General features: G+C 53.8%; 7 protein-coding genes across 7 annotated transcripts; 2 read left to right on the top strand and 5 right to left on the bottom strand.

The window, feature by feature from the left end:
* Nucleotides 1-877: 877 nt before the first annotated feature.
* On the bottom strand, nucleotides 878-4052 carry PG986_007825 (uncharacterized protein; the record flags this gene model as incomplete). Its single annotated transcript, XM_066844047.1, has 6 exons — nucleotides 878-1525; nucleotides 1589-2611; nucleotides 2746-3141; nucleotides 3192-3500; nucleotides 3645-3799; nucleotides 3899-4052. The coding sequence occupies 6 exons, from the start codon at nucleotides 4050-4052 to the stop codon at nucleotides 878-880; spliced, it is 2685 nt and encodes an 894-aa protein (XP_066700159.1).
* A 1847-nt stretch (nucleotides 4053-5899) lies between these two features.
* PG986_007824 (uncharacterized protein) lies at nucleotides 5900-7000 on the bottom strand (the record flags this gene model as incomplete). Its single annotated transcript, XM_066844046.1, has 2 exons — nucleotides 5900-6518; nucleotides 6582-7000. The coding sequence occupies 2 exons, from the start codon at nucleotides 6998-7000 to the stop codon at nucleotides 5900-5902; spliced, it is 1038 nt and encodes a 345-aa protein (XP_066700158.1).
* Nucleotides 7001-7833: 833 nt separating this feature from the next.
* On the bottom strand, nucleotides 7834-8339 carry PG986_007823 (uncharacterized protein; the record flags this gene model as incomplete). The annotated part of the gene is made up of 3 exons (XM_066844045.1): nucleotides 7834-7974; nucleotides 8039-8190; nucleotides 8255-8339. Coding segments are annotated over 3 exons (378 nt in total), but the record flags the coding sequence as incomplete, so codon positions are not given.
* Nucleotides 8340-12910: 4571 nt separating this feature from the next.
* PG986_007822 (cell wall proline rich protein) lies at nucleotides 12911-15921 on the top strand (the record flags this gene model as incomplete). Its single annotated transcript, XM_066844044.1, has 2 exons — nucleotides 12911-14428; nucleotides 14458-15921. 2 exons carry the CDS (start codon nucleotides 12911-12913, stop codon nucleotides 15919-15921), a joined length of 2982 nt encoding a protein of 993 aa, XP_066700156.1.
* A 1624-nt stretch (nucleotides 15922-17545) lies between these two features.
* PG986_007821 (uncharacterized protein) lies at nucleotides 17546-17827 on the bottom strand (the record flags this gene model as incomplete). Its single annotated transcript, XM_066844043.1, has 1 exon — nucleotides 17546-17827. The coding sequence occupies one exon, from the start codon at nucleotides 17825-17827 to the stop codon at nucleotides 17546-17548; it is 282 nt and encodes a 93-aa protein (XP_066700155.1).
* A 560-nt stretch (nucleotides 17828-18387) lies between these two features.
* PG986_007820 (basic proline-rich protein) lies at nucleotides 18388-19360 on the bottom strand (the record flags this gene model as incomplete). The annotated part of the gene is made up of 2 exons (XM_066844042.1): nucleotides 18388-18642; nucleotides 18695-19360. 2 exons carry the CDS (start codon nucleotides 19358-19360, stop codon nucleotides 18388-18390), a joined length of 921 nt encoding a protein of 306 aa, XP_066700154.1.
* Nucleotides 19361-23650: 4290 nt separating this feature from the next.
* On the top strand, nucleotides 23651-24808 carry PG986_007819 (uncharacterized protein; the record flags this gene model as incomplete). The annotated part of the gene is made up of 2 exons (XM_066844041.1): nucleotides 23651-24718; nucleotides 24788-24808. 2 exons carry the CDS (start codon nucleotides 23651-23653, stop codon nucleotides 24806-24808), a joined length of 1089 nt encoding a protein of 362 aa, XP_066700153.1.
* Between the last annotated feature and the right edge of the window lie 156 nt (nucleotides 24809-24964).

Below are 24964 nucleotides of genomic sequence, written 5' to 3'. Positions count from 1 at the left end.
TGTGGATGAGACAAAAGAGCGCGGCGTGGACAGAGGCAGAGCGGCAGAGGGGAGATGTGCAAAAGAGGCGGCACCCAGGAAGGATCAGACGGAGTTGAGGCTCTTGTCCTGCAAGTTCCGATATCCGGGATGGGCAAGATCGGATCGAAGCAATTGAATGTTCGAAGGAGGGAAAAAGTGATGATGCCTCCAACTTTTGGCCTTGCCGGTGGTGAAAGCTGTCGGGTGCTTTGGAGAAACTGGGGACTGACCAATGGGAAGCGGCCTATATGCCTTGACTACTGGCCTACTCTTCCTCGGCTAACGCAGAAACGCAGAAACGCAGAAACGCAGAAGCAAGCGGCCGGCCCACAATATGCCGACCTCATTACTACTGCACACCACTTTCATTCCGTGCCGCCCCCTCCCCCACTGCACGTGCCTCTGGAAGGCTCAACGTGCTGGGAGATCGTCTTCGATCGGGAACAACTACTTACTATCTAGTATCTTGGCGATCGACCGACCATTCAGCAGGTCGCAATGTCGTCTCCTTCTGTATCTGTGCCGGCGTGACAGCGCGATACTTGCTAACCTGCCAAGTACCCCCTGCCATGGTCCTGCAAGTGGCGACAGCTGGAGACTCCAAACACTGAAGGAACAATATCATGTGACGATGGCTAGATCCTCATTCCGATAGAACAAACAACACACGCTCGGTTCGATCCTCTGTAGCACACAAATGTAGGCGTTATAATAATGGTATATATATATATATAAATGAGTGGGTATGTTCGACCACTCTACGCACCCGCCCCCTTCCACATTATCCTCCGGGAGCCTTGTCCCTTTTACCACATGACATCCGAAATATGTTATGTAAAACATGCAACCGTTCTCGTTAATCCGAAAGCACCTGCCTGAGCATCTGCAGGAAATTCTCCTTCAGATGATGCACCTCGCTGACCTCGGGCTTGACCGGCTCTCCCGCGTTACGTCTAAGCCGATCTTGCTTCTTGGCTCTGCGCCGCCGTTCGGCCTCGATCGGGTCGAGCTCGTCTTGCAGCTCCTCCTCGGCCTCGTCCTCCGAGTCTTCATCGTACCCCATCACTTCCAAGTCCATGTTGTTGAGCCCAAAGTCGCTCGCTTGCATGCTCGCCACACCAGGCAGCGCGTCCACGCTCACTTGTCCTTCGGCTGCCATTTTCTGCCGCGTCTTGTCGTGGTGCCACTTCTTGCGAGCTTCTTGCCACGCGATTAGGTTGTTGATCTCTGTAATAGCCTTCTCCTTGTCCACCTTGCCAGTTGAAACACCGCCCTCAAACAAGGCATTGACATCCAGCGAACCAGCCGCCGGCCCCTTGCGCAAGAATTCCAGGATGCCTTCTATCCAACCCATGAGCTGCGTAAAGAGACCGTTGTCGTGGGTGTGGACTTCGTGCACAAACTTGTAGAAGTTATGCTCGTGTCTTTGGCAAAGGTCAATGAATGCCTGAACTGTCTGGTTCGGATCCGCCGAAGCATCATCTTCTCGGCATTTCTCGACAACCTGTGACTTGTATCAGTATCATGGAGGAAATGGTTATTGGGTCGTGTGTGCGTGTGTGCTTACCTGTATCATGTCATCCATAAATACAGAAAAGTCCGTAATGCTGTTGTATACATTGGCAGATTTGTAGACCCGCACAAGCGGCTCGTAGAAGATCGTGAACAGATCTCGTAGTAGCTGCAAGGTGACCGGTTCTTCAATCATATGAAGCATCATGGCCTTGTCACGCTGTCGCGTATAAAGCTTAAGCAGTTGCTTCAGGTATGAGAACAGCTGTGCTCCTTGCTTTAGCTCTTCATCAACGTTCTCGACGGCATTGTTGAAGGCAACGTAGGCATTGTAGAGTCTTCCAATCTGTTCAGGAGTGAGCGGGGGCTCTATCAACTCCGACCGCAACACGGCCACGATCAGATCGACGTCATCCGCAATGGCCTCCTCCCGGATCGAAAGCTTCACCGTTTCGTCTGCTTCCGTGAACGCTTTCAGCTTCTTCACAAACACGTCATCTCCTATCTTAGCAGCGACAGCGTCAATATTCTTCTGAAACTGACGAATGCCGTCGTTGAGCGCCGCCGAGAAGATTCGCTGCATCAGTGACCGACTTCCGAACGGTTGTGCAAGGAAAAGATCGAGAACACTGGCCATGACAGCGGCGGGGTTTGCGATCCTAATGGCGTTCTTCAGAAGAGTGTAAGGGATCAAAGAATGAATCCTCTTCATTTGCGCAAACAGTTCGGGCGAGTTATCCTCCGCAAGGAACAGATGATATACCGTCGCAGCAACCTCGATCCGAAGCCACTCGGCGAACTTCTGGTACTGTATACTCAGATCCTGTATGGTTTCCTTGTCCTTAATTTCTTGGAAAAGCATTGTTAGGCCGTTCCGTTCAACGATGTCTTGGCGGAATTGTTCCATATAGACATCCAGTTCGGCAGCTCGCTTCCTGGCGATCTCGTAGAACTGTTTTTGTTCCTCGACCCGCCTCTCATCGACGGCTTTGCGACGCATGATATCAAATACATCGTCATCAGATGGAGTCATGGTATCGCGAGTCAAAAACTCCTGCATCGCCTTCGTCTGGGCTATCTGGGGATCGTGTAGCAAGGACCGCAAGAATGCCCTCAGGGAGATTCTCTGGTTTTCGCGCCACAACATCGCGTTCTGTAACGATTGGTCATCTGCTGTATATATGGGAGTTTAAAATTCTGGATGCCACTTACCGCAGTCTTCGGGCTCGGTACTGGGCTCGATGATCCGTCCGTGCTAGGGCGAGGAGAAGATCGTGGAGATCTTCCCAGTGACGCTGCGGATAGATTGCGGCGGTGGTCGCGCACGGTGAGGTTCCTCATTGAGTCCCTTAAGCTGCCGGATTCGCCAGCAGCTTGCATCGTCGATACAGACGACTGGGAGGACGCATCAGAGTCACCACCACCATCCGTCATGCGCCCCAAGATTGACGATGCTGCTGTGTCGGACTTATTCTTCTTGGGCACCGGCGGTAGGACCTTTCCAGGTAACTCGATCCGCAACTGTTTGTGCAGCCGGCTGAAATCACCGTACCGCCTCCCGATAAAATGCTCTAGCTCCGATTTCCTTTTCACGCGGAGTAAGAATTCCTGCTAGCAGTCAGCGGCGTGCCCTTGAGATGGCCGGGTTTCGAACATACAGCATGCTTGTGCGACCTGATTTTCCTCTTGACCGAAGTGATGCGCACACCTGCGACGTTCACGTCCCAACCGTTGACGTAGTTGCCTTCGGGTAAAGAATTCAGCATGCCGGTATCAATGGCATCACGATCCACGATCTCCATCTCGGCGAATCTTATTCGCTCCTCGAAACCCGAGGCTGTACGCACACCGGACACCATCATCAACTCGACGACCTTCCTGCATTTTACAGCAAGTTTGCGACGTTTGGTCTCTTCCAATCGGTCCTCGGACGACGAAATGTTCTTGCTCGCAAAGGATTCGAGAAACTAGCACACATGGCACATGGTTAGATCCGCAGCGCTTCGTTGTAGTAGATGAGCCGCCTTCGACCTACCTTTTGCAACTTGTCCTGCCAAAATTCCTTTTCCTTCGCCTTGTCCAGAAAAAGGGAACTCGCGAACATGATGTACAAAAATGTACCGCAAGATTGGCAGCTCGGAATCCAGAGGCGAAACCTCCCCAAGAGGCGAGCTAAACGGTGCGCCAAAGCGGCGCAAGGCTGTAGGCGAGTTGAGTTCGTTGATTTCCCAGGCAACTTGCTCTGAAATGAGCTCCCGCTTGAGATCTGCAGGATCGCGGTGTCAGTTTCGCCGGCCCAAATGCGATGCGGTTCGGGGGCGTCAGCCCCAGAGCCGGCCTCCTTCTTTGTGTTCTACCAACATACAATGTTCTTGCTTCCCCGTCAGCGTCTGGCCAGGCGGCGGTATTGACCTAGTACTCTGCGCCCGCGTCGTTTTCTCAACAGGAGGCTGCGCCGGCGTGGATTCCGATTGCGCAGGCGGGTCGCCCGCCGTCGATGTCCCGTTCGCAGAAGACATGGTCGAGGGCGCGTAGAGAATGCAGAAGGTGTGAAAAGAGAACAACGACAATATTGGCTTGCTGAACTAAATGCGTGTATGTAGGTGGCCCCGGCAGGTAAAGTTCATACGGCAGCTGCAAGTCTGGACGGTGGTGGTGTCGTATCGGTAAGGGGCGGCTTTGCTTTACATGCGTTTGGTGACGTCTGGTCCTGGCAAGGTACAGCGGTTTTAGTCTCTCCCCAAGATCAGAGCTGGCCGTCGATGGCGGGGTTTTGGGGGTCTTCAATCTTGTTGATCGATCTACCTGGCCTCTCACGTGTAGGTACGTACAGTGCACTCAATGGCCACTCCGAGGCAAAGTCAAGCAATAGGACCGATTCGCCAGGCGAGTAGAATGTAGGGAACGATATCTGCCAGCAAAAACGGGAACTCGAGAGAGAAGAATAGAGCGGAATACTAGGCCTAGGCCGTCGCTGCAAGGCGACGAGGGGAGTTTGCTCTTATTGACGAACTCAAATGCATGCCATGGGCGCGCAGGAGCAGGGTTTCACCCCCTCCCAATTCCCAGGGCTGTTGAGCCACCATGGCACAGCGTGGAAGAGAAATGACTGCCTTTAGCGCCCAATCATTCTGGGCACTCAGTGCCGTAGTGCCGTAGTCCCGGATTCGGCAGCGTGGCTTGTTCAACTCGTCTGCCTCTCGATCCGGGCATCAAGGACTATCACGGCACAAGCCACCGAAAAAGTTGATAGCGATGAGCATTAGGCGCCCTTCTCTCCCTCTTGGCTGCTTGGCGGCTGTTGGAGTCAGAGTCACTTGGTACCACTGCCCATGACGACGCGTGTCGGCCGTGAATAGCTCGGAGCCGTGACCAGGCATGACGTCGCCCGTTTCAAAACATGGCCCAAATCAATTCCAAGTATGTGGGCCAGCTGAGTCGGTTGGACGCCTTACTTCAAGTGCAACAAACCATGCCTATGTAGGTATGTAAGCCTGACAGAAGTACGGATACCTGCTCAAAGGCTAACATAGATAATTGTTGATAAGGCCAGGCGGTGCCCGCGGGCACCGCCTGCCTGCACTGCACTACACCTTACTACACATCTACATAATTAACACGATAAGCATGTACGCAGGTAGACAGACTTGACATATCTGTTACTTTACCTACCTACCTGGTACATGTATGCCAACGCAGCCAATGGGCTTCGTCCCCGGTATTCTTGTTATGTACTCGAATGGAATGAAGGAATGAATATGCGCATTCGAAGTCGGGAGTTGGGCATACATGTATGTATAAGAACCCGAAGACCCTGGGAACGTGGGAAAACGACGAGGGGGCGCTCAGGTAGGTTTCTAGTCCGCCTCGGGGAACGAGATATGGAAGAGAGAAACAAAATGCAATCATATGCGCCCACTGGGTAGATGCAATTGGTGGTCTGTAATGTCCGCCTAATGTACCGTCGAGTTTGGGCCATTTTAGCTGAAAATGACACGACAGCCTCAGTGGCTGAGTACTTACGAATCCGTGCACTCATCTCCTGCCTGCCCCTGGCTACTTTCTGTTTGAGCAAAGCCAATTCCAGATGTTTGTGTCTTGGCCAGGCGGTGGAAGGCTCTCGAACAAGTTCTTCAGCTATGGGTGTTATATATAATTACATGGTATAGGGGACGCATATGTACATGAAAGGAAAGCCTATAGTGAACAGTTGGGTATCATGCCATTGTCGTAAGTGAATATAAGGGAAGTCAAGTAGCCGCCGACCAAACACGCCAATCAAGACAGCGCTATAATTCATCGAAGGCCCGTAGGACCGCTTCGTCTGCTGGTGAGCCCTCGTGTCTCGTCCGATTCAATGCGGCCCTCACTTCCTCCCCAAGTGATCGGACGCTCTGGTCGTATTCGCAATACCCGCAGGCACGGACATGTTCTCGCTCTGCTTGTTTCCCGATACGAAGTCGACCACGGCGTCGGGGATGGAGTCCGAGACGATGTCGGATAGCGCAGGCACATCCACGGAAGGGCCATACTGGGCTGTGAAAAATGCACCGATGACAACGAACAGCATGATGGATGTGATGATCCAGACGATACGAAGGCGCTTCCGCGTCCTCTCTTGCCAGTCTTTGTCGGCCCTTTCCCAGTTCTCGACCCGACGATGGACGCGATCCATACGCTCGCTCAAGCTCTGCACTTTCTGCCGGCCCGTCAGGATGCGGCCCTTTAGAGCCTCTATGCGCTCTTCCTGTTCGTCGAACTGGCCGAATGAGTCGAGCTGGGTTTCGACCTCTGTCACCAACTCTAGGGAATCCTTCTTGAAGACCTCATTCATTTCTTGCGACATGCACGCCAACTCTTTCATGGCGACAAGGGTGCTCTGCAGCGTGCTCAGCTTCTCCAGGACGGCATAGTATGTGTCGTCGAGGCGGCGCATCGTGTCGTTTGAGAATGTATTGAGATCGGTAAGAGATTTCTTCAGACCCCTATTTCGATCAAGTTAGCAACAACGCCAACATGGGGCATCCGGCGCTATCATGGCAACATACGCTGTGCGTGAGGCAGCACGATCTCTCTCCACCCGTAGCTGCTTCTCTTTCACCGCAGCCGCGGCCGTAGCCAATGTTCCAATGTCCTCATTCCCCTGTAGGAGCATGCTGGCTCTGCGGCTCTGCTCGGCACTGCTCAAAATGTATGGCGTGACGCCTTCGGAGCGTGGGAAGGGGATGTCGAGTGACGCGCGTGCTGGCATTTGTAATGTCGGAGCGGCGGACTGCGGCACCCGATCGCTGCGGTCACGCTGGCTACGTCGCTGATGGAGGTGCGGTAAGTGGTAATGCTGGTGTCCATGGCGATGCTTAGTTGGCGCGGAAGCATCTGTGATTGAGCGGCTCATCCGATGTCCAGGTCGCCGTGGAGAAGCCGACCTGGCAGACGACAGTTCGAGGGCGGCGCCATTGTTCGACATGATTCGATTGGGCCGGCCCTCGGAAGGCGCATTCCCCCTGGGCCCTGTGGGAAATCGAGCAGTGAGCTGATTGGCGAGAGACTACCCATCTAATTCCGAACAGCCAACGTCTTTGCTGTCAATGGATGTGTTGTCGTCTCCGTTCACAACGATAGCTGAAACGAGGGTCGTGGTGGTGGTACACGGCAAAGAGGGTAGCTCGAGGTAAGTACTGTTTTAGGAGGTACAAGGGTCTGTCTGGTCCCAGACCACCGGGCGCCACATGCCACAGCAACAAGTAAATTTGATGTGTTCTACATGGAGACAGCGAATCCTAATAATAACTCGGTACTCATTAAGTGCACGTCGGGTAACAGGGGATTGCACCATCGCATTGAACCGCGACTAGACCACATGATGGGTAAAACTTGCATTTCGGAAGTAGCACAGAAAGGTTGGGTGGCGTCCTATCAACATACCAACCAGGCCAGCTTGACTCCGACCCTCATTGACATCATTTCTCGTAGGCATCAATGGATTTTAGGTGTTCTAGGGTTTCGCAAAACCTCGCCTACCCTCTTTTGAATATATCGCATTTTCCGTGGTCGAAGCCACGCGGGTATCATTAACATCCCGACCAAACGCAAGGTAACAAACCTGAAGTGCAAGATTGCATTTCGCCGGCTGCGTCAGCCATGGGTGAGCTGAACGTCGGTCCTTGCAGCAAAGGGGACAACGGAGGTACTGGTTTCCCAAGGACTACCTCGACGGCCCCCCAGTCAAGAGGAGTGATGGGCCGTTCCTGGCTGGCTCCCGTCGTCTTGATTCGAACAGTCTGCCATGGGTTAGGTGCCTCAAGAGTTCAGCAGCTTGTTCCTCTTCTCCTTCCTCTTCATCCGCTCAACTCTCTTCTTGTGCATCTTCTCGGCCATCTTTGCGTATCTCTCGCGCTCCTCCTTGGCAGCTCTCTTGTCCTTGATAGCTTGTACACGGCGCTAATTGAGTCGAGTAAGCGTCAGCATAAATACGAGACTCGTTTGCTACATGAAGTGAACGAACCTGTCTCTCTTCCTCTTTCTCCTCTTTCATCTCCTTCTCTTTGGCTTTCATCGCGGCGATAGCCACACGGGCGGACTGTCGCTTCTCGAACGAAGTAGTAGTAAGACCTGAGCCGGGCCGGAACGCCTTACGTGGTGCGTGCCATTGCTTCCCTGTAAAATTGTATTAGCGACAGTACACTGGTTAAAGAGAAGAACGGGTTGGTGCAATGCATACCGTTTTTGCGCATTCCCAAGGCCTGTTCCTGTTGGTGTTGTTGTGACTGCGCCTGCGCTGCTGGCGCCGCAACTGCGGCATTGTCGCTCGACATAATAGTTGAGTAGGTCTCTAGAACCAGTTCCTATGCTGATATGAATCACACTGTCTTCGGTATGCGCCCACGGTTGGCTGTGTTGTCGATGCTGTTCAATAATGGTGTATCGATTCGCAGGTAAACTGTACCTAAGAATCTGAAAATTCCCATCCCAGCCGCTTGGGGCGACTCAGAAATTTAGTGGAGACGGAGTAACAGGGAAGATTTTCCGATCAAGGGTCCATACTAGCAACGTTTATGTGCCAGCTGCTTATGGCAATTTCCAAGGAGATTGTCGAGATGCAATTTGGCATTTCCCAGATTACCTCAAGTAAAAACAGGATATCATGCGAGCTTGCGAGCGTGATATTCTGTTTGAGGCTGGTGGTGAGGCTGGTGGCGCGGGCGCGAGTAGCGCATTCGCGTATTTCTACATAATCGCGGTTCTAGTAGTGGCAGTTCTAATAATGAAGAGAATTAACAATGCATTTCTTGCATTCCCTGTGCCCGGCTCTAGGTAACGGGTTAGAGGTGGGATGACTGGCGTCGAGTACCTAGGCAAGACGGGAGAGGGCGACATTAAACATGTTTGATCCGGCGAAGCTCGCCCAACGAGGCGACTCGCAGTTCGAGCCAAGCCATTCAATGGTTTGGTTGATTTCCATTGAAACAGGAACCGAGAAAACAATTGCGAGAGGCTGAGGCCTATTGGAAATGGGGTCCGGTGCCGATCAGAACAAAACTGTATCCAAGACAACAGTTTTCTTCTGGCGCTGGTGCCGTTCATGCAAAGAAAAGACGAAAAGAGTCGGCCTGTTATGGGTATGGTTGGGCTAACCTAGGTCTGGCTGGGAAATCGGTGCTATTGGCAAGTGGCAGCGCGTTGTAGCCCCGCGATGATATGATCCTCGCAGCACCCACCGGGTCTATCTCTCGTAGGAGGGGAAGGCCCTGTTGCGGCTTTCGTCATGACAGGAACGTTTGCACGTTGGGAATAGCGTCCCCTCTTGGATGGTGGGTTGTGACCTTGCTCCTGCTTGGACCGCCCAGTAGACCCGACTGGCCCCCCCTGGCAGAAGCGTCAAAAAGCAGCAGGGGAAAGCCCCGTCGATTCGACTTTGTCTACGAATTGCCTATTCCAATCCGAGAAAGACCTGAGATTCCGGGCCCCTGTAAGGAAACGAGGCTTAGCCGTGAGTCCATAATACGAACGCATGCCGCGGCAGGTGGTACTGGTTCCTGAAGCGGTCAAATCTGTCTTCACACGTAGCCAAATCCGGTCAACCTCAGGTCACGGTGCGCAAACAGGCGAGATTAGATATTCCTCTGCCGGGATATTCTTAGATCAGCCAGCTGACAATGCCGTACGGTACGTACGAGGTAGATGGGCTAGTCAGCTCTTGATTTTGTTCATCCTGTAGATGCCGTACCCAGATTGGGAACACCATTTTCAACTCCCATCATCCTGTGTGCATGTGTGTACGTAAGTATGTATATATCGAGGGCATACGTAGGTAGTCCATGGTGGTCACACCGGCTATAGTGAGCCGCGAAGGCAGTATGTATCCTGCAGTCCATATGCCCCAAGGGGATTGGTTGATCTTTACCTAGTGCTCGAGCCTCTGCACCAGGGGAGGATTGGAAGGAAACCTGCTGCTTGGTGTTATCTGCAGCAACCATGTCAAGGTGTGGTTTGCGACCGCCAAGAGGCAGTGAGGATTGCCTGTTTAATTGCGCGCCATACACTCCCCACTGCTAGATCTGCCCTTTATCCGGCCCTGATCATATCTGGGCGTCTTCAGATGCTGGGCTTTGATTGGCTGAGGGAGTTGCGCGTACTCCAATCCTGTAGCTGGATACAGCTACTTGGTGTCAGGCAAAAGTTTCGACCCCCTTGTCGTGTACCGCGCACGAACCAGATCTTTGAATAACGCTTAGCATTTTGGCATAACTTGAGCACAACTACCCTGGCCTTACCCTGGCCTTACCCTGGCTCTACACGGTGAAGGGATTGGAACTTACCCATCCCACTAAGTAGCCTCAACTGTGTAGTATTGCTTATTACACAGGCCTATAATCCACCACATGCGCAGGCTGATAACAAAAGAAGCATGTAACTTGAAGTAACATGTAATCGAGTATTGGGATGAAATGTGGCCCTGGGATAACTGGCAACCGACGGAATCGCTGCCGGCCGAGATGTGAAGACATGGGAGTCCAAATAGGTAGGTAGGTGGGTAGGTAGCGACTCGTAACAAGTGTGCGTGCATGTAGACATGCAGAAGGTATGTACCTACCTCTTTTGGGCCTATCTAAGGTGTTACCAGGCAACCAATCGCAATCTGCCCATCTGTTCGCTCACCCCTACATGTAGATATCACGAGAGACGGGAATATAGTTGGCCAATGCTGGGAAACGTTGGTTCGTTGTTTTGTTTTGGAACTCGAACGATGGAAGAAGTAGATTTTCAATTACCACCAACGACTGGGACGAATTCGTATGAAAGCATTCACGCTGTCCGGTCAAGTGTACATCCGTACAGTGATGTAGGTACATCCAGAAGGTATGCTCAGCGAGTGTGGAGAGACTACCTCAAGCGCAAGAAGCAAGGAACCTGGGTCTGTATGCATAATTTCCTGGACGTTTTGATTTCCCCAGAATAGCGCTAGGACTCAGTTCCAGCACTTTGTACGCGCAAAGGGCGCCGGGTGAGAGATCCAAAAGGCGATACTGTCTCCCATGCTAATTTATGTAATATAATAGGTGAACTGCGAGACGATGAGGATTATGCGCACACTTGGCCATTCCATCCAAGCAGAGGTGCGGACTCAGGCTGGCTCAGCCAGGACCGAAGCAAACATTGCAGTGCAGGTACCGGATGCAGACGGCATGCAAGCTGCTTTGGTGGGGGGGTGGTCACAGAGCAGCGCCCATCAGCACTGAATCAAGTTAGTTTAAGCCATCAGCAGCGCCTCTCATCAGCGTGTTTGCTCGGCGCCGAATACCTTCCTGACTGGCCATGTGTCAGCAGACGGCCCTGCCGCTGCTGCTTCGGTGCGCGAGAGAATGATTCGCTGGCCGGCAAGGCCGTGAGAGAAGGAAGCGGTTGGTGGTATGTAAGAAGAAAACAAGCACTGCATCAGCAATCGGTGTGCGCGGTGCGAAACCCGCGGACGCGGGAAACACTGGCCCGTCCATGTCGCACCAAGGTTGAAGCGCCCGTAATCATCCTCAGATGAGTGAGAAGGACTTGCAGTTGGGTTGGGGTCCAGGTAGTTCAATGTTGCCAGCTTTTCCAGGCCAGACCCCTACTAATTTTCGAATCTTTTGCACCGCGCGACAGCAAAGAGTCTCTTTAAGCGAGGGATTAACGAACGCATCCATGTGGAAGAGAGCTGGGGCAGCGCAACACCGGGATGTTCGATCTTGGAGACAAGTTGCCGTCTGCCTCGGATTGTGTAGGCGTTTTATGAAGGGCCTCTCTTGGTACTGACTGCTCTGGCGGTGGAAAGCTAGTCGCGCCAGTCCGGCACAAGATGGAGGATTAAACTGCATTGCATTGGATCTGTACTTGCATTGGTCCTTTCTGAATTTCATGCCCATACCCGCCCCTGGCAATACCGAATACCTTTACTTATACCTACGACAGGTACATCAAAAGCAGGCGTCGTGCAGAGTGGAGTTTTCCTGCACCAGACTCCAGTCAGGCCCGACCCACTTTCGCTCCGGGTGCCTTGTTCCTCGTCGAGCCAGTCCACCACCCACTTACTTGGAGGACTCCTCACTCTCTACTTTCACCTGTCGATTTCAACCTTTCTCAAGCATCCTCACGAAGGCCTCACACTTTACCTGGCTCAATTCCAGTCGCAAGTCTATTCCAATAGATTTGCCCTGGTCTTGGCCGTCCGCTCCTTTCTTCCCTTCCCACCGAGAATTACCATTTCTCAAGTTTGCATTCTGTTGTTGTTTTTTTTTTTTATAAAAAAAAAAAAACCCCATTTACTTCCGTTTTGTTGTTTCCTTACCTATTACAGAGAGAAGCAAGCGACACGGAAATTGGTCGCCTGTTGGGAAACAATAACACCGCGACACACACAAACACCACACACGACGCACCGAGAAATCCTCGCCCAACTCCCGCTTTCTTCGCTCACGCCCAAGCTGACTGTTCAGTTCTCCGGTTTCTTCGCGAGGTAAGACCTTTTAAACTACATCACACGGCGCTGGGATCTATCCGCCAGGCACCCGAAATCCTTCGCGCCAATGTTGCCTACTGCATGACCAAGCACACGACCCGCTTTGGCTCCCTCGCAGGCCATCTACCTTTTGGTCGACGCCGTCTTGCGATCCCATTCCCGGCCTTTGTCACTCTAATAACCTTGCGAAACAGAGACGCCCTCGAACAAGCGTATTAGACGAAACGGACACTGGAACGCCTAATTCCTACGCCAATTGCATGCGTCGGGGTACCCCGAATCGATCTCTATGCTCTCAACCCCGATCGAACGGCGCTCTTGAAGTATCGTGCCGCCGAGCGGCTTAGGGACATTATGACAACTGCGTATGCTACAAACGACACCATGGACTCGACTGTTGTGGGTGCCGTTGGGGCCTTGGGTGGCCTGGATATCGACAGCAGCGAATCGCGGCATCTGGCGCTGCCCAGTCCCCTCGCTTTGGATGGACGGAGGGCCAGTGACTCGACCCTGGCAAGCCCGCAGCCGTCGCCTCGAACGGCCTTGCCGCCACCGAACCCACCCTTCGTTTTCCCTTCGCGGGGCCTACCGTCATCTGCGCCTTCCTCATTTCCTAGAGCCAGTGGTCAGCGCCCCAGATCTGCCATTGACTTGAACCAGAAGACGTTCGACTTGTCTGGCGTGCCTGCAGATACCGGCAGCTGGGGTCGAAGCACACGCCGTTCTCCTGCACTTCCCGACTTCAGTTTCAACCCCGGTTCTTCCCTCAGTCCGAATAGTGCTGCGACCAGCAGATCCCCTCGATCACCATCTTTCGACTTCAGCTTCCACCCCAGTTCCAGTCTATCAGCTTCGGAGAACGCCCCAAGCCCGCCGGTATCGCCCGGCCAACCTACCCCAAATCGCGGTGGTCACAAACGCGGTGGAAGCGAGTTTGTGGGGGGCCATATCAGGAACGGCAATTCTATTACCGTTACGAATATAAGCCCCACCAAGTCAGAAAGTGGGCTTGCGACACCGACCCTTGCTCCAGTGGACTCGTCAACGGCCCAACGCCGCGGCCGCCATGCTCACCGTCGGTCGGCAGCCATCTCCAGCCATGACCTGAGCATGATCCTGAAGCCAGCCAGTCCCAACATATCTGGTGACAGTAGTGCGCCCAGCACCCCGGCTCATGTTGAGGAGAATGCAAAGGCTACAAACGATTCGGCAGCGACAGACGAGACGAAACCTGTTAGCGCGGAACCGGCTGATTCAGCCGACATCAATGGGGGTGCGTCCGATAAGCAACTCGCCGAGGCGCCAGAACTGTTTACCGAAAAGTCGACACCGCGCACGCGAGTTGGCTTTTCTGACAATGTGGAGTTCATACCACGTCCGCTGTCACTGGTGTCTACAGATACGACCAGCACAGTGACAGCCCGGCCAGGTCACTCGGTGTCCAACAGTATATCTTCCATCATTTCTATGTCTAATTCAATAACACAGGAGCGTGAGCAAGTTTCTCTGCGCACCTCACCACAATACGGGGCTGCCTCTGAGTCGAAGGTCGACTCGCGTCCCAGTACTGCGGGTGCTGTTTTGGAGCGAACACCCAGTCTTCATGCATTGGCTGTTGCAGAGTCTTCGACTTCTCCCCGCCGACGCAACTCTATCCCTCTGTTGAATAATCTCACGGTTGCTGGTTCTGACATGCCTGCCGTGCCAAGTCCGTCAAAAACGCCCAAGCGGTGGTCCTTCTTTGGCCTGGAATCCCTAGGGCTGGCAGGGTCGCCAACCAAGCCACGCCCTCACAGTTCAAGCTCCGCAGAAACTGCCCCAAAGGATTCTAGCACAACTGCTTCATCCACGGATAATATCACAACCGAAGGCGCCTATGACTTAATCTCCACGCAGCCTGACGTCAAAAAGCCGGCTGGCAAAAACACAAGAAGAAGGTCAAGGCATGGGCTGGTTCAATCTTGACCCGCAAGACGAAACCACGTCTCAAGTCAAAATCAGGTCGAAGGCATTCAATGACTCCGCCGCCTCCCCCGAAGCTGGATTTAAGTGACGACGAGGATGAAGACATGGCCGATGTGACGAACCAGCCTGCAACCGCACCCACCGTCATGGTTACTGGGCCAGCTGCAGATCCGGCCTTCGCAGATTCCAGCTTTAAAGCTGAGGATGATCCATCGTTTCCCATGATCGACCTGGACGCTGCGTTGGGACCGTTCAATACCCCTTCGTCCCTTGACCCGGCCTGGGAAGCAGCACAGCGTGCCGGAGCCCCACCAAAGCGGCAGCTGCATAGCGCCGCTGGTCTGAGGGGCTTCTCTGGTCCTGGCATGCACTATCACAGGCGCACTGAAAGTGCTCCCGAGATGCCCCCTTTCGAAGGCGCTAGGTTTGGTATTCACCGATTTGGCAGCTCCTCGACCATGGCCGATGTCTTTGAGGAAGAGGAGGAAGACGATGACGACAGCGGTTCTGATGAATCGACTCCTGATGCCAGTGGAGCTTCCATTGCAGATGCCGATGTCCATTCCGCTAGCGACAATGCCTCAACTCCCACCCAAGAAGTTGAAGCTAGTCTGAAATCGTCAAACGACAGTGCTTCCGTCACCCCGTCTGTTGAGCGCAAGGGGAGCGGTTCCAGTCTGGAAATGCTGCCAATTCCATCCAGGCTGAGGTCTGACACTTCGTCTAACTCATTACATGACGATATTATAGCCGAAGAGGCGCCCGTCCACAATGCCGCTGATCAGGAGCGTATCTATGAAACCATATTCGGCTCGAGCGACTCAGCAGCCCCTTCGCCCCGGCGCATCCTCACTAGCAAAGATTCGGGTTCATCGGACGTCAACTCCATGAGGCTGCCAGCGCCATTGCTGACGCCTCTTAGCCCGTTCTCCATGAGCCATTCATCAATGGCATCCCCCCGCTCGCCGATGTCTTTCGATGGGCACCGTGTCTCCACCGCACCCTCGTCAGTCGTAGATGACTCGCAGCGTCTCTCTACCGCGCCCTCGTTGGGCGAGAACAATGATTTCCAGTCACTCCTCATGGGAGAGCCTGGGCCAGAAGTTGTGCGGATTTCTATCGATGTCCCATCTTTGACCAGCAGCAACTCCACGATGACTCGTGAAAGCAACTTTCCGGGCGTGCGGCCTAGGAGCACCCCTTTTCACGATCAGCGCCCTGCCTCGTTCACTTCGTCTGCATTTGGTCGCCGAAGATCAAGCCTTGCAAGCCTCAGCCGGCTAATAAACAGTGCCCACGGAGAACGAAGCAAACTAAGCATGGAGGTTCCTGCAGATAATGAGCCGGATAAAAAGCAGAAGTCCAGCAAAACAAAGCGCCTTAGCAAGATGATGCAATTTTGGAAGCCAAAAGAGTCGACCAGAGCTTAGAAGGTCCTTCGCACTTATCTTTTGGTCAAGCGTCTTGGAAAGCGGCGTTCGACAAGAAGACGCCTTTCAACGTCTAGGGAACCAACTCTTGCACCTTGACATGGCTGCTTCAGCTTACGAATTTGATGGGATATGCGCAAACACACGATATCTCGACGCAAAAGGCTGCGGCCTCGCCTCTAAACAGTGGCCGAGGCCGTCAGAACTGCGCCAACTACGATTGAAGCTGGTTCGCACCGATTTCCGGGCAGCTCTCCTGTGACCTAGGTTGCTGGTCACGGTGGCAGTAGCAATTCGTTTCCACAGGTTTTGGTATTTACGACAGCATGAGCACACTACACCATATAAACACATACGGCATGAATTTACGGTCTCCGGTTTGGGGGGACGGCATGCCGCCTCTTTCGCTCTCCACCCAAGGCGGGTGTCGATGATGCACCTCGCCATCGAAGGATTAGTCCTATTTCTACTTGCGAATGGAATGGTATGGGAAAGGAAGGAGGGGCCGAGTAACACTCGCATCCCACCCTCGGTAGGACACCGGGGTAAAGTTAGTTAAAAGTCCAGGGCGATCGCGCCACGTCTCATCTGAGCGTTCGGTCGATTGGGTTTTGGCAACGCCAGCCACGTTCGATTTGACACAGGATCCCTCCTGCATGTAGACATATAGTAATGAACATACGATACTCATACTTCGAAGCCCCTTAGACGACGTCTGTCCTCTCATTATGAAGCCATCAGGCAGTAGAAAGAAGTCACAGCGAACCACTTCGTATACTCTCAAGGCGGACCGCCCTCGTACAATAATCACACCCGGTCCATTCTCATTTGGCAGACTTGTGTATACAAGTAATGGTAAAGGGGCCGATACATATCTTTTACTAAGGATCACTAGACAAATAATGTTCGGTTTCTACGGTTAGGACGTGCGTGGCAGGGTTGAAATAGTCATTGGGCTATCTAGGACGGTAGCCCACCAATGTTGGAAGGAAATGGAGGGCTTCCCGCCTTCACCACCGCCTCCAGAAGAATATGAGGGCTTGATAGGGTTTGGTGGGCGTGCCCAAGAACGAGAGAATGGATGCTTGGTGCTTTTTTAGGCCCGTGTCGGCACGCATAGACGGTTGGTGCCGGGTACAACTCGCGTGTATGTGTGTGTATGGTTGCTGGGCGTGAAGGGGAAGACGCACGGGTTCCGATTATGGTCACTCACTCACTGGGCGGCGCCCCGAGAAGGACCGAGGGGACAAAATTTGTCACGAGGAAGAAAGAAAGAAAGAAAGAGAGGAGAGAGTGAGTACAAGGGGCAGTCCGGAATACCTACCACTTGGTAGTATGCTATGTTTATTTACCAAACTATCGATTAGTTTTTTACCTCGTTGGCGTAGGTAACACAGGTAGTAGGGTATCATGAGTTCCCTCGACAACAAGGGGAGCTCGGTCCATTTGCTTACTGCGCCGCCAGGCGCTTTGATTTCTTCTTCTTCGTGGCGCTCCTGCCAGAAATATTCGACTATCGATCTTCCTCTTCCTGCAATGTGTAAGTCAGTGGCTTGTTGGTAGTTGGGTAGTTCGGCAAATAGCCCACACGCTGCCCAAAAACGCACACGCCGCCACCCCCATTCTAGTTTCCCCAGGTCAGGTCGGTCGGGCTCCTCTCGACCGCCCGCCCTACCGCCCGCCCGCCGTCTTTCGCCCAAGATAGTGGCAGCACCGGGTCGGCCCACCGCCAGAGAAAGAAGGAAGAAGCCACGGAGAAGCCGGATGCAAGGGCCGGTAGCGCCGCCACCGCCGTCGAGCGAGGGTCTTGGCGGCAGCGAATAAGCCGCCCGCCGCCACCAGTATTCGCCAAAGTGGGGGGGGGGAAAACCACGGACTGGCTATCGGCGGTGGGAATGGGGGACATGGCAGATCTCCCCCATGGTTGGCAGTGTGTCCAGTTAGTTAGTTGCCCGGGGCAGCCCCGTCAAACCCCCTTAATTCATAGTATAGCGTACCCCTTGGTACAGCAGGTCGATCGTTCGTTCTGTCAAGCTGCCCCCAGGCCATGCACGATAGGGAATGTCAGCTCCGAAGACATCCATCGTTGCCGTAGTCGGCCGGCTTTCCTTCCTGTACTCGGCAGATTTCACGTGACAGAGGGTCAAAAAGCCACAAGGTGATGTGCACTGCGAGGGCACATGTTCAATAGATTGATCATCATACAGTGTCCTTGTATCTATCTGCACCCGAAAGGGGGTTTGCTGGGAGGTGAAAATGCAGATGCAACAACAGGGTATCGAACAGCTTGTGACAAAAAAAAAAACGCCTCCTCCGTAGACCCTGGGTCCAAACCAAATGCAAATTACGCTTATAAAACACGAGGACCTTCCTTAATGCATGATATCATGAGTTCGTTTGTGGCCTCTACTGCCGCGCATCCATGCTCTTTCGGGGGGGAAACAGTCACTTTCCGCTTTGCCACGCCTAGTCCTCCCATATGGTCTCCAGGTCGATGTCGCCGCGCCTCTCGGCACCGCACACACTCCATCGCTTTCGCTTGTCCCTCGTGTTTAGGCCCAAGGTCCTGCCGCGCGAGGGAACGTCGAGGCTGGAACGGCCACGGCCATCCAAGGCCGAATCTTCGCCGTCAGAGCCTTCGCTACCCGACCTCGGCTTGGTGATGGTGTTCTTCTCGTCCTCCAAAGCCGCCTCCTCAGCGTCGGGTGAATCCGGAATGGTCTCCAAGCTAGAAATACTCGGACTCCGTGACCTAAGGGAGGTGGGCGTTGACGGGACAGAGGATGAGTAGGTGGGGGAAGCTGTAGCCAGTGTTCAAATCATATCGATAAGACGGAGAGGTTGCGACGGATGATGGCGTAGACGGCAGGGAGACGTATGAGCTTGTGACGGATGAACTTGTGCCCGGCAGAATAGGGTGGTTTAATGGCGACGGCGTTCTCCGGTGCCCGCTGGCAGGCGGGGGGTCCTTGGAGTCGAGAACCGATGTCCGGATGGGCGAGGTGGGCGGGAACATCTCGTCGGCCGGCTTCCTGCGCGGGGGTCGAACGCGGTTGGGCGAGCTTGACGTGCTATCCGAGCGAAGCATGGGCAGCGACAGAACGCGGCCATGGCCGTCCAAGCCAGGCATAGACCTAGTACGCGACATGGATGGAGGTGCTAAGCTTGTGGACTTGGATCTCTGGTGGGTGCCGGATAGCGGCGAGGTGGTTCGGGGTCGATAGGGCAAGGCCAAAGTAACCGGCGTGGCCCATGATGGCGAGCTAGGTGATGGCGGCTCGTTTGAACGGCGGAGCGCAAGTGGCTTTCGAGTGCTGTTGGGGTTGGAATCGAATTCGTAGGTCTTGGTCGAGATGGCGGCGGGATGATGTAGTCGCAGCGAAGGCAGAGGAGAGGGGCGAAACTCCTCCAAACTCTCCGTCTCCGGTACAGGCTCCATGTTGACGGACGGGGCTGCGATTGGTGCTGGGTGTTATCCGATGTAATGACTAGACTATCGTGCTGACGAGAACCCAAATTGCCGTGCAGTATGCATGTGATTAACTCTTTTTCACTTCACACAGACCGAGCCAAACGGGAAAGCTGGTCCCAAGATTGACAGTCGACTTCAACTTCGACTTCAACCGGGGGTATTGGCGTGGCGTGGTGTGGTGTGGTGTGGGAGTGTCGACCGCAAGTAAATATGGAAATGGCGGGGAGTGTGGGTGATGACCACCACAGAGGGAGGAATGTGCAGGGGACACACACACACACATACACACAGTCGATTCCCGATGAGGCTTGGATCGCAGTCCCTCAATGGCGATTGTATGTTATGACGGCTGGGTTGGATCGGGATCAGATCGAGGTGAATGAGAGGGGCCCGGACTGGCTTCTGAAAAGGGCGTGGGATTGAGCTGGTCTTAAGTGCGCCGCTCTTGGGCAGGTGGTGTAAATGTGTGTGGTGTAGCAGCAGGTTCCGCGTGGCCGCGAGGGTGGTTTTGCCGAGCGGGATGGACGAGTTGCTTCCGTTCCTGAGGTTCTACTCCTTCTTCTTTTCTGGGCCCTGTGCCCCTGCAGTGTCTTTTCTACTGCTCCTCCTTCTCCTGGAGTGTTTCTGGGGGGAAACAAACAGCTAAAAATAAGAAGCTTCAGCTTAGATGAAGCCTTGGGAGGGTTTCGCTGTAATGTCGTGGGAAATGAGTCCGATACGTAAGGGGTATCCGAATCACAAATCAATGCGAATTACTTTAGGCCGGATGGAATCTTAAAATCGTGCCGCAGTGCTGGTGCCGTTGCTGGTGTTTCTAGGCACTGCTGTCAGGTAGGTAGGCAGGGACTGCTGCTGGAAGCTTGGACAAGAGCAAACCCGCTTAAAGCTGCCGGCGTCCGCCACCTAAAGGTTATCTAAATATCAGCTAAGACAAGACAAGCCCAAGATGGCAAACAGACGAAGAAATAGAAGCAGAGGCGGAAGCAGAAGCAGAAGCAGAAGCAGAAGACCGCAAGAAGGTAGGTAGGTAGGGATGAGACGGTTTCTACCATTTATGGACGGCCACATCCGAGAGTATTAGTACCTCTCTCTTTCTCCTCCCGCCACGGCAGGCACAGGCACAGGCAAAACACTTGCATGATTGATTTTCGCATCGGGGATGGATCAGGGTCGAGGGATTCGAGCGTCGAGCTGTCTCGACCATCGGTCAACCACCAATCCCCATCCCAATCCCAATCCCAATCCCTATCCCAGCCTGCATCCACCGCGCGCCCTTTAGGCATTCCCCATCCGGCCAGAAACCAGCCATCCGTGTCCTATCAGGCGCGCCAGACGCTCTAGCATGATGGGCTTGACCGGGGACGGAGTAGTATATCCTAGGGGAGAGGATGGACAATAACATTGAAATAAGTGGTCTTGCAAGATAATTTACCCCGCCCCTAATCGCTGTCTCTGGGGCCCGTTCGGGACTCTTTGTTGGCTGAGACCCTGAATCTGCACCTACTGCTAACTCACATACGGCTACAGACAACCACTGCGTGCCCGGCGGTTTTGGCATTGACTCCATGCAGGGGCAAACAACATGTCGGATTGGTCCCGACTAGTTTGGTCTGGTCTGGCCTGGTCGAACCGAGAGGAGAAGAACAGGACGAAGAGTTGACTCGTCCGAACCACTGCTAGAACTCGGCTAGAAGGCCATAGTCTACACCTGAAGGAGTCAGGTCCTCAGGAGTCAGGCCCTCAGGACCTCAAGTCCTCGCCTAGCACGACGGCATCGTGCATGCCACATGCACATCCTTATTTAGATCCCTCAACTTTACAAAGTCAAGACAGTACGTAGCACGAGTCGTCGGCTTGCCGGTACGATCATCGCTTGGGATGGTCGAATTCCAAGAGGAATTGAATGGCTTGAGACGTGGAATGCAGTCAACCCCCTGCCGCGCCGTCTCATGCACCAGCCACGACGACATGCCATTTACATATATGCCTTACGAGCAAAGCAGGTAAGGTCGATATGTACTCAATGAAACTGATGAGTTTGCTCGAGTTGTCGCCAAGGGAGGCCCTCGGACCTCGAGATGCAACACCAAGATCATTCTTCACACGCCTTGGGCAATTGGTCGCCGGCCGTTTTTTATTTTTATTTTTTATATATATTCCTCTTCCCCCTTGGGAGAGAAGCATCCCATAGCACCCGTCACCCCTGCCAGGATCCATCGTTGATGCGACTTGTATGTGGGATCTGCATGACAAGACCCCGTACATACAGGTCGATGTAGGCACTGCTCCTTCGCTCTGCCTATCAAGTCTAGCGCGCTTCTCCCCAATGGGATGCACGTCATCCAGGCCGTTTTACCTGCTGCTGTAAGTAAACAAGCAGGTAGGTAGGTAGGTAGATATAGTAATCGAGCAGCAGGAGGACTGGGTTAGGTTCATGCCTTCTACATATACATACTAGATATAATAAGTGTTCCACCCAGATTCGAATGTGTTCTACCTAGATTTGAAGCGGGCATCCGGGCAAAGGCACACCCCATCCCATCCCATCGCCATCCCCTTTCCCTACTACCTACCTGCCAACCTGCCTACTTAGTGGTCTCAACTCCACGCGTCTGCCGTTCGCCGTGTCACCCTTTAGCCCAATACTACCCAAACACCCAGGTCAATCCTTGCCCCCCCCCACGTTGCTTTCCGACTTCTTAGCACAACATACCGTTGGTGACGAGACGATATGGGATTATGGCCCAGCCGCAGTAAGCCATTTGCATAGGTGGCTGAGGGGATTCCGTATCCACCTCTCTATTCGGCCATGCGTGTCTTTTGGAGCCCTGGGCAAATGAGTCCCTATGCGCATAAGGGGCGAGACGTGGGAGAGGCCGGGGGCCAGGCTTCATTCAATATTACCCACCTCGTCGCTACATGGCAGTAAACACTTCACCGCACTGCCCATGGGCTAGTCGCCGTTGAGTCGCCGTATAGGGAACTCCGGGTGGATATATACGGGCGCAGTGCGGCCTTCTGTAGGTCAAGGTGCGGACGAGCTGGTCTACGCAAGGAGGAAAGCTTCCTCAAGGCGAGGAGAACATGCAAGAACATTCGGCTGGGGATGGACGGCTTGTCCCTGAGTCAGGTAGCACCGAACCCTTTCGTTCGCATTACAGAATCACCCAGTGACGTGAGCACATCGCCTCCGTTTTCTAGAAACATGACGAATTTCCTCCCGAGTATTGGCCGTAAGGCCGGGACGAGAAACTCCTAGAAAAGAAGACTCCTATTACCGAAGGTGTAAGCCTGCGGTATCTTGATGAAGCTGGACGCCTACATGCGACGCTCGTAAGGGGATATCCGCGGGGTTATACCCGTACCAAAACGATGATGGACTTTTGACACATCGAGAGGGGAAGTAGAGACACATGGCATCGGTCAAGGACAGTTTGGACAGACAGACCTATATCGATTGGGTGTGGATGAACAATCATCAAAGCTGTAATATGCACCAGTAAAGCATGCGACAGGTATGAGACACCTGCTCTTATATGGAGGCAGGTAAAACTAACAAGGCAAAGACATGCCAATCGGTTGCTAGACTTCTACTTGGCATCCATTACCTGAAAGGCCGGAGCTGCAGCTGATGGCGAGGCTGCGGTTCGTACTTACTTAGTAAGGAAAAAGAACGCCTGAAGCAGAAGCAAAAGCAGAAGCAAAAGCAGAAGCAAAAGCAGAAGTAGGAGCTGCCCAGCTGGATGTGGGTCGACGGACACTTGACTAGCACCATGTTGGAGTTACAGTAAAAAAAAAGATGACAGACAAGCGCAAACAGCCCGCAGCCTTGCCTTGAGAGCGCGTGCACAGTGGCATTTGGCCGCTTGATGGACGGGTTTGCTCGATACGCATGTGTTTTCGCCCACCTCCGTCTCACGGTGGCCTTTGAAGTAAACGTTGATCAATCTGCAATCTTCCTCGCTGAACTGGCTTTACTGTTGCGATTGATCGAAACAAACAAACGGGATTCCACGGCCACCCTGGTATCCCCTGCACTGGTCGGCTCGGCAGCCCCTATTTCATTTCAATTTGACGGCTAAATTCCCAATCAATCAGCGATTGTACCTATTGTTTTTTCTCCCGGGGCGCCGGTATCTGTTTCCCATTGATGGCCGACACGTTATCGTGAACTACCCTTCCCGACCACCACCGCCGCCGCTACCTATGTCACTGGAAACATAGATAGCTGCCGACCAAGACAACCTTGACGAACCCATGGCGCGCCCCATGGGGCCAGTTCGTCTACGGAGGACGAACCCGGTGACCGTCATCATCGGGATCGTCCTCTGTACCTTTATCATCTACTTCCTCTCCAACTCCGGTTCCGCCACGCGACCGACCACCTCCAAGAGCCGCAACGCCAACTCCAAGCCCGTCCCCAAGTCCAACCTCGCCCACATCCGTCGCGACGTCCAGCGCTTCAACCTCAACCATGTCACCATCACCAAGGACCCCATCGCAAACCACGAGGCTGTCCTCATCCTGACCCCGATGGCCCGCTTCTACCAAGACTACTGGGACAACCTCTTGAAGCTCAACTACCCCCACGAACTCATCACCCTCGGCTTCATCATCCCCAAGAACAAGGAGGGCAACGCCGCCACCACGGCCCTGCAGGCGCAAATAGCAAAGACGCAGAAGAGCGCCACCAACAAGTTCCGGAGGGTCATCATCGAGCGCCAGGACTTCGACCCGCCTCTGGCCTCGCAGGATGAGTCGGAGCGGCACAAGATGGAGAACCAGAAGGTGCGCCGCGCCGCCATGTCCAAGGCGCGCAACTCCCTGCTCTTCACCACCCTCGGCCCGGACACGTCCTGGGTGCTCTGGCTCGACGGCGACATCGTCGAGACCCCGCCCACGCTCATCCAGGACCTCGCCTCGCACGACAAGCCCATCATCGTGCCCAACTGCTACCAGCGCTATAAGGACGACAGCGGCAAGATGGCCGAGCGCGCCTACGATTTCAACAGCTGGCAAGACAGCGAGACGGCCCAGGAGCTCGCCGCCAAGATGGGCCCCGAGGACCTGCTGCTTGAGGGTTACGAGGCCCTCCCGACCTACCGCACCCTCATGGCCTACATGGAGCTCGACGAGAAGGACGACGTGCGGGCCGAGGTCCCGCTAGATGGCGTGGGCGGTACCGCGTTACTGGTGAGGGCCGATGTCCACCGAGACGGTGCCATGTTCCCGCCCTTCCCCTTTTACCACCTCATCGAGACGGAGGGTTTCGCGAAGATGGCCAAGCGGTTGGGCTGGCAGGCAACCGGACTCCCGAATTACAAGGTATGCAACAAGCTCGACACCCTCTGATTGGCCACATATACGAACATACTACTAATATCTTGCGCCTAGGTCTACCACTATAACGAGTAGACGAGACGACTTGGTACCTTGTAATATGATGAATTATCTCATACTTCTTTCTCCCGACTAATTGGAACGACACGGGTTCTTTTAGTGTCGTTCCATTCTAGCAATACGGACATTGCCATTGAAGGGAAAACGGCCACCCAACAGTTGAAGGTCAAA

This window comes from Apiospora aurea (assembly GCF_038362705.1).
Source record: "Apiospora aurea strain CBS 24483 chromosome Unknown utg000005l_segment0_segment0, whole genome shotgun sequence".
Classification (NCBI taxonomy): domain Eukaryota; kingdom Fungi; phylum Ascomycota; class Sordariomycetes; order Amphisphaeriales; family Apiosporaceae; genus Apiospora; species Apiospora aurea.
Note: the sequence above shows the minus strand (reverse complement) of the source record. Positions and strands in the feature narration are given on the sequence as shown.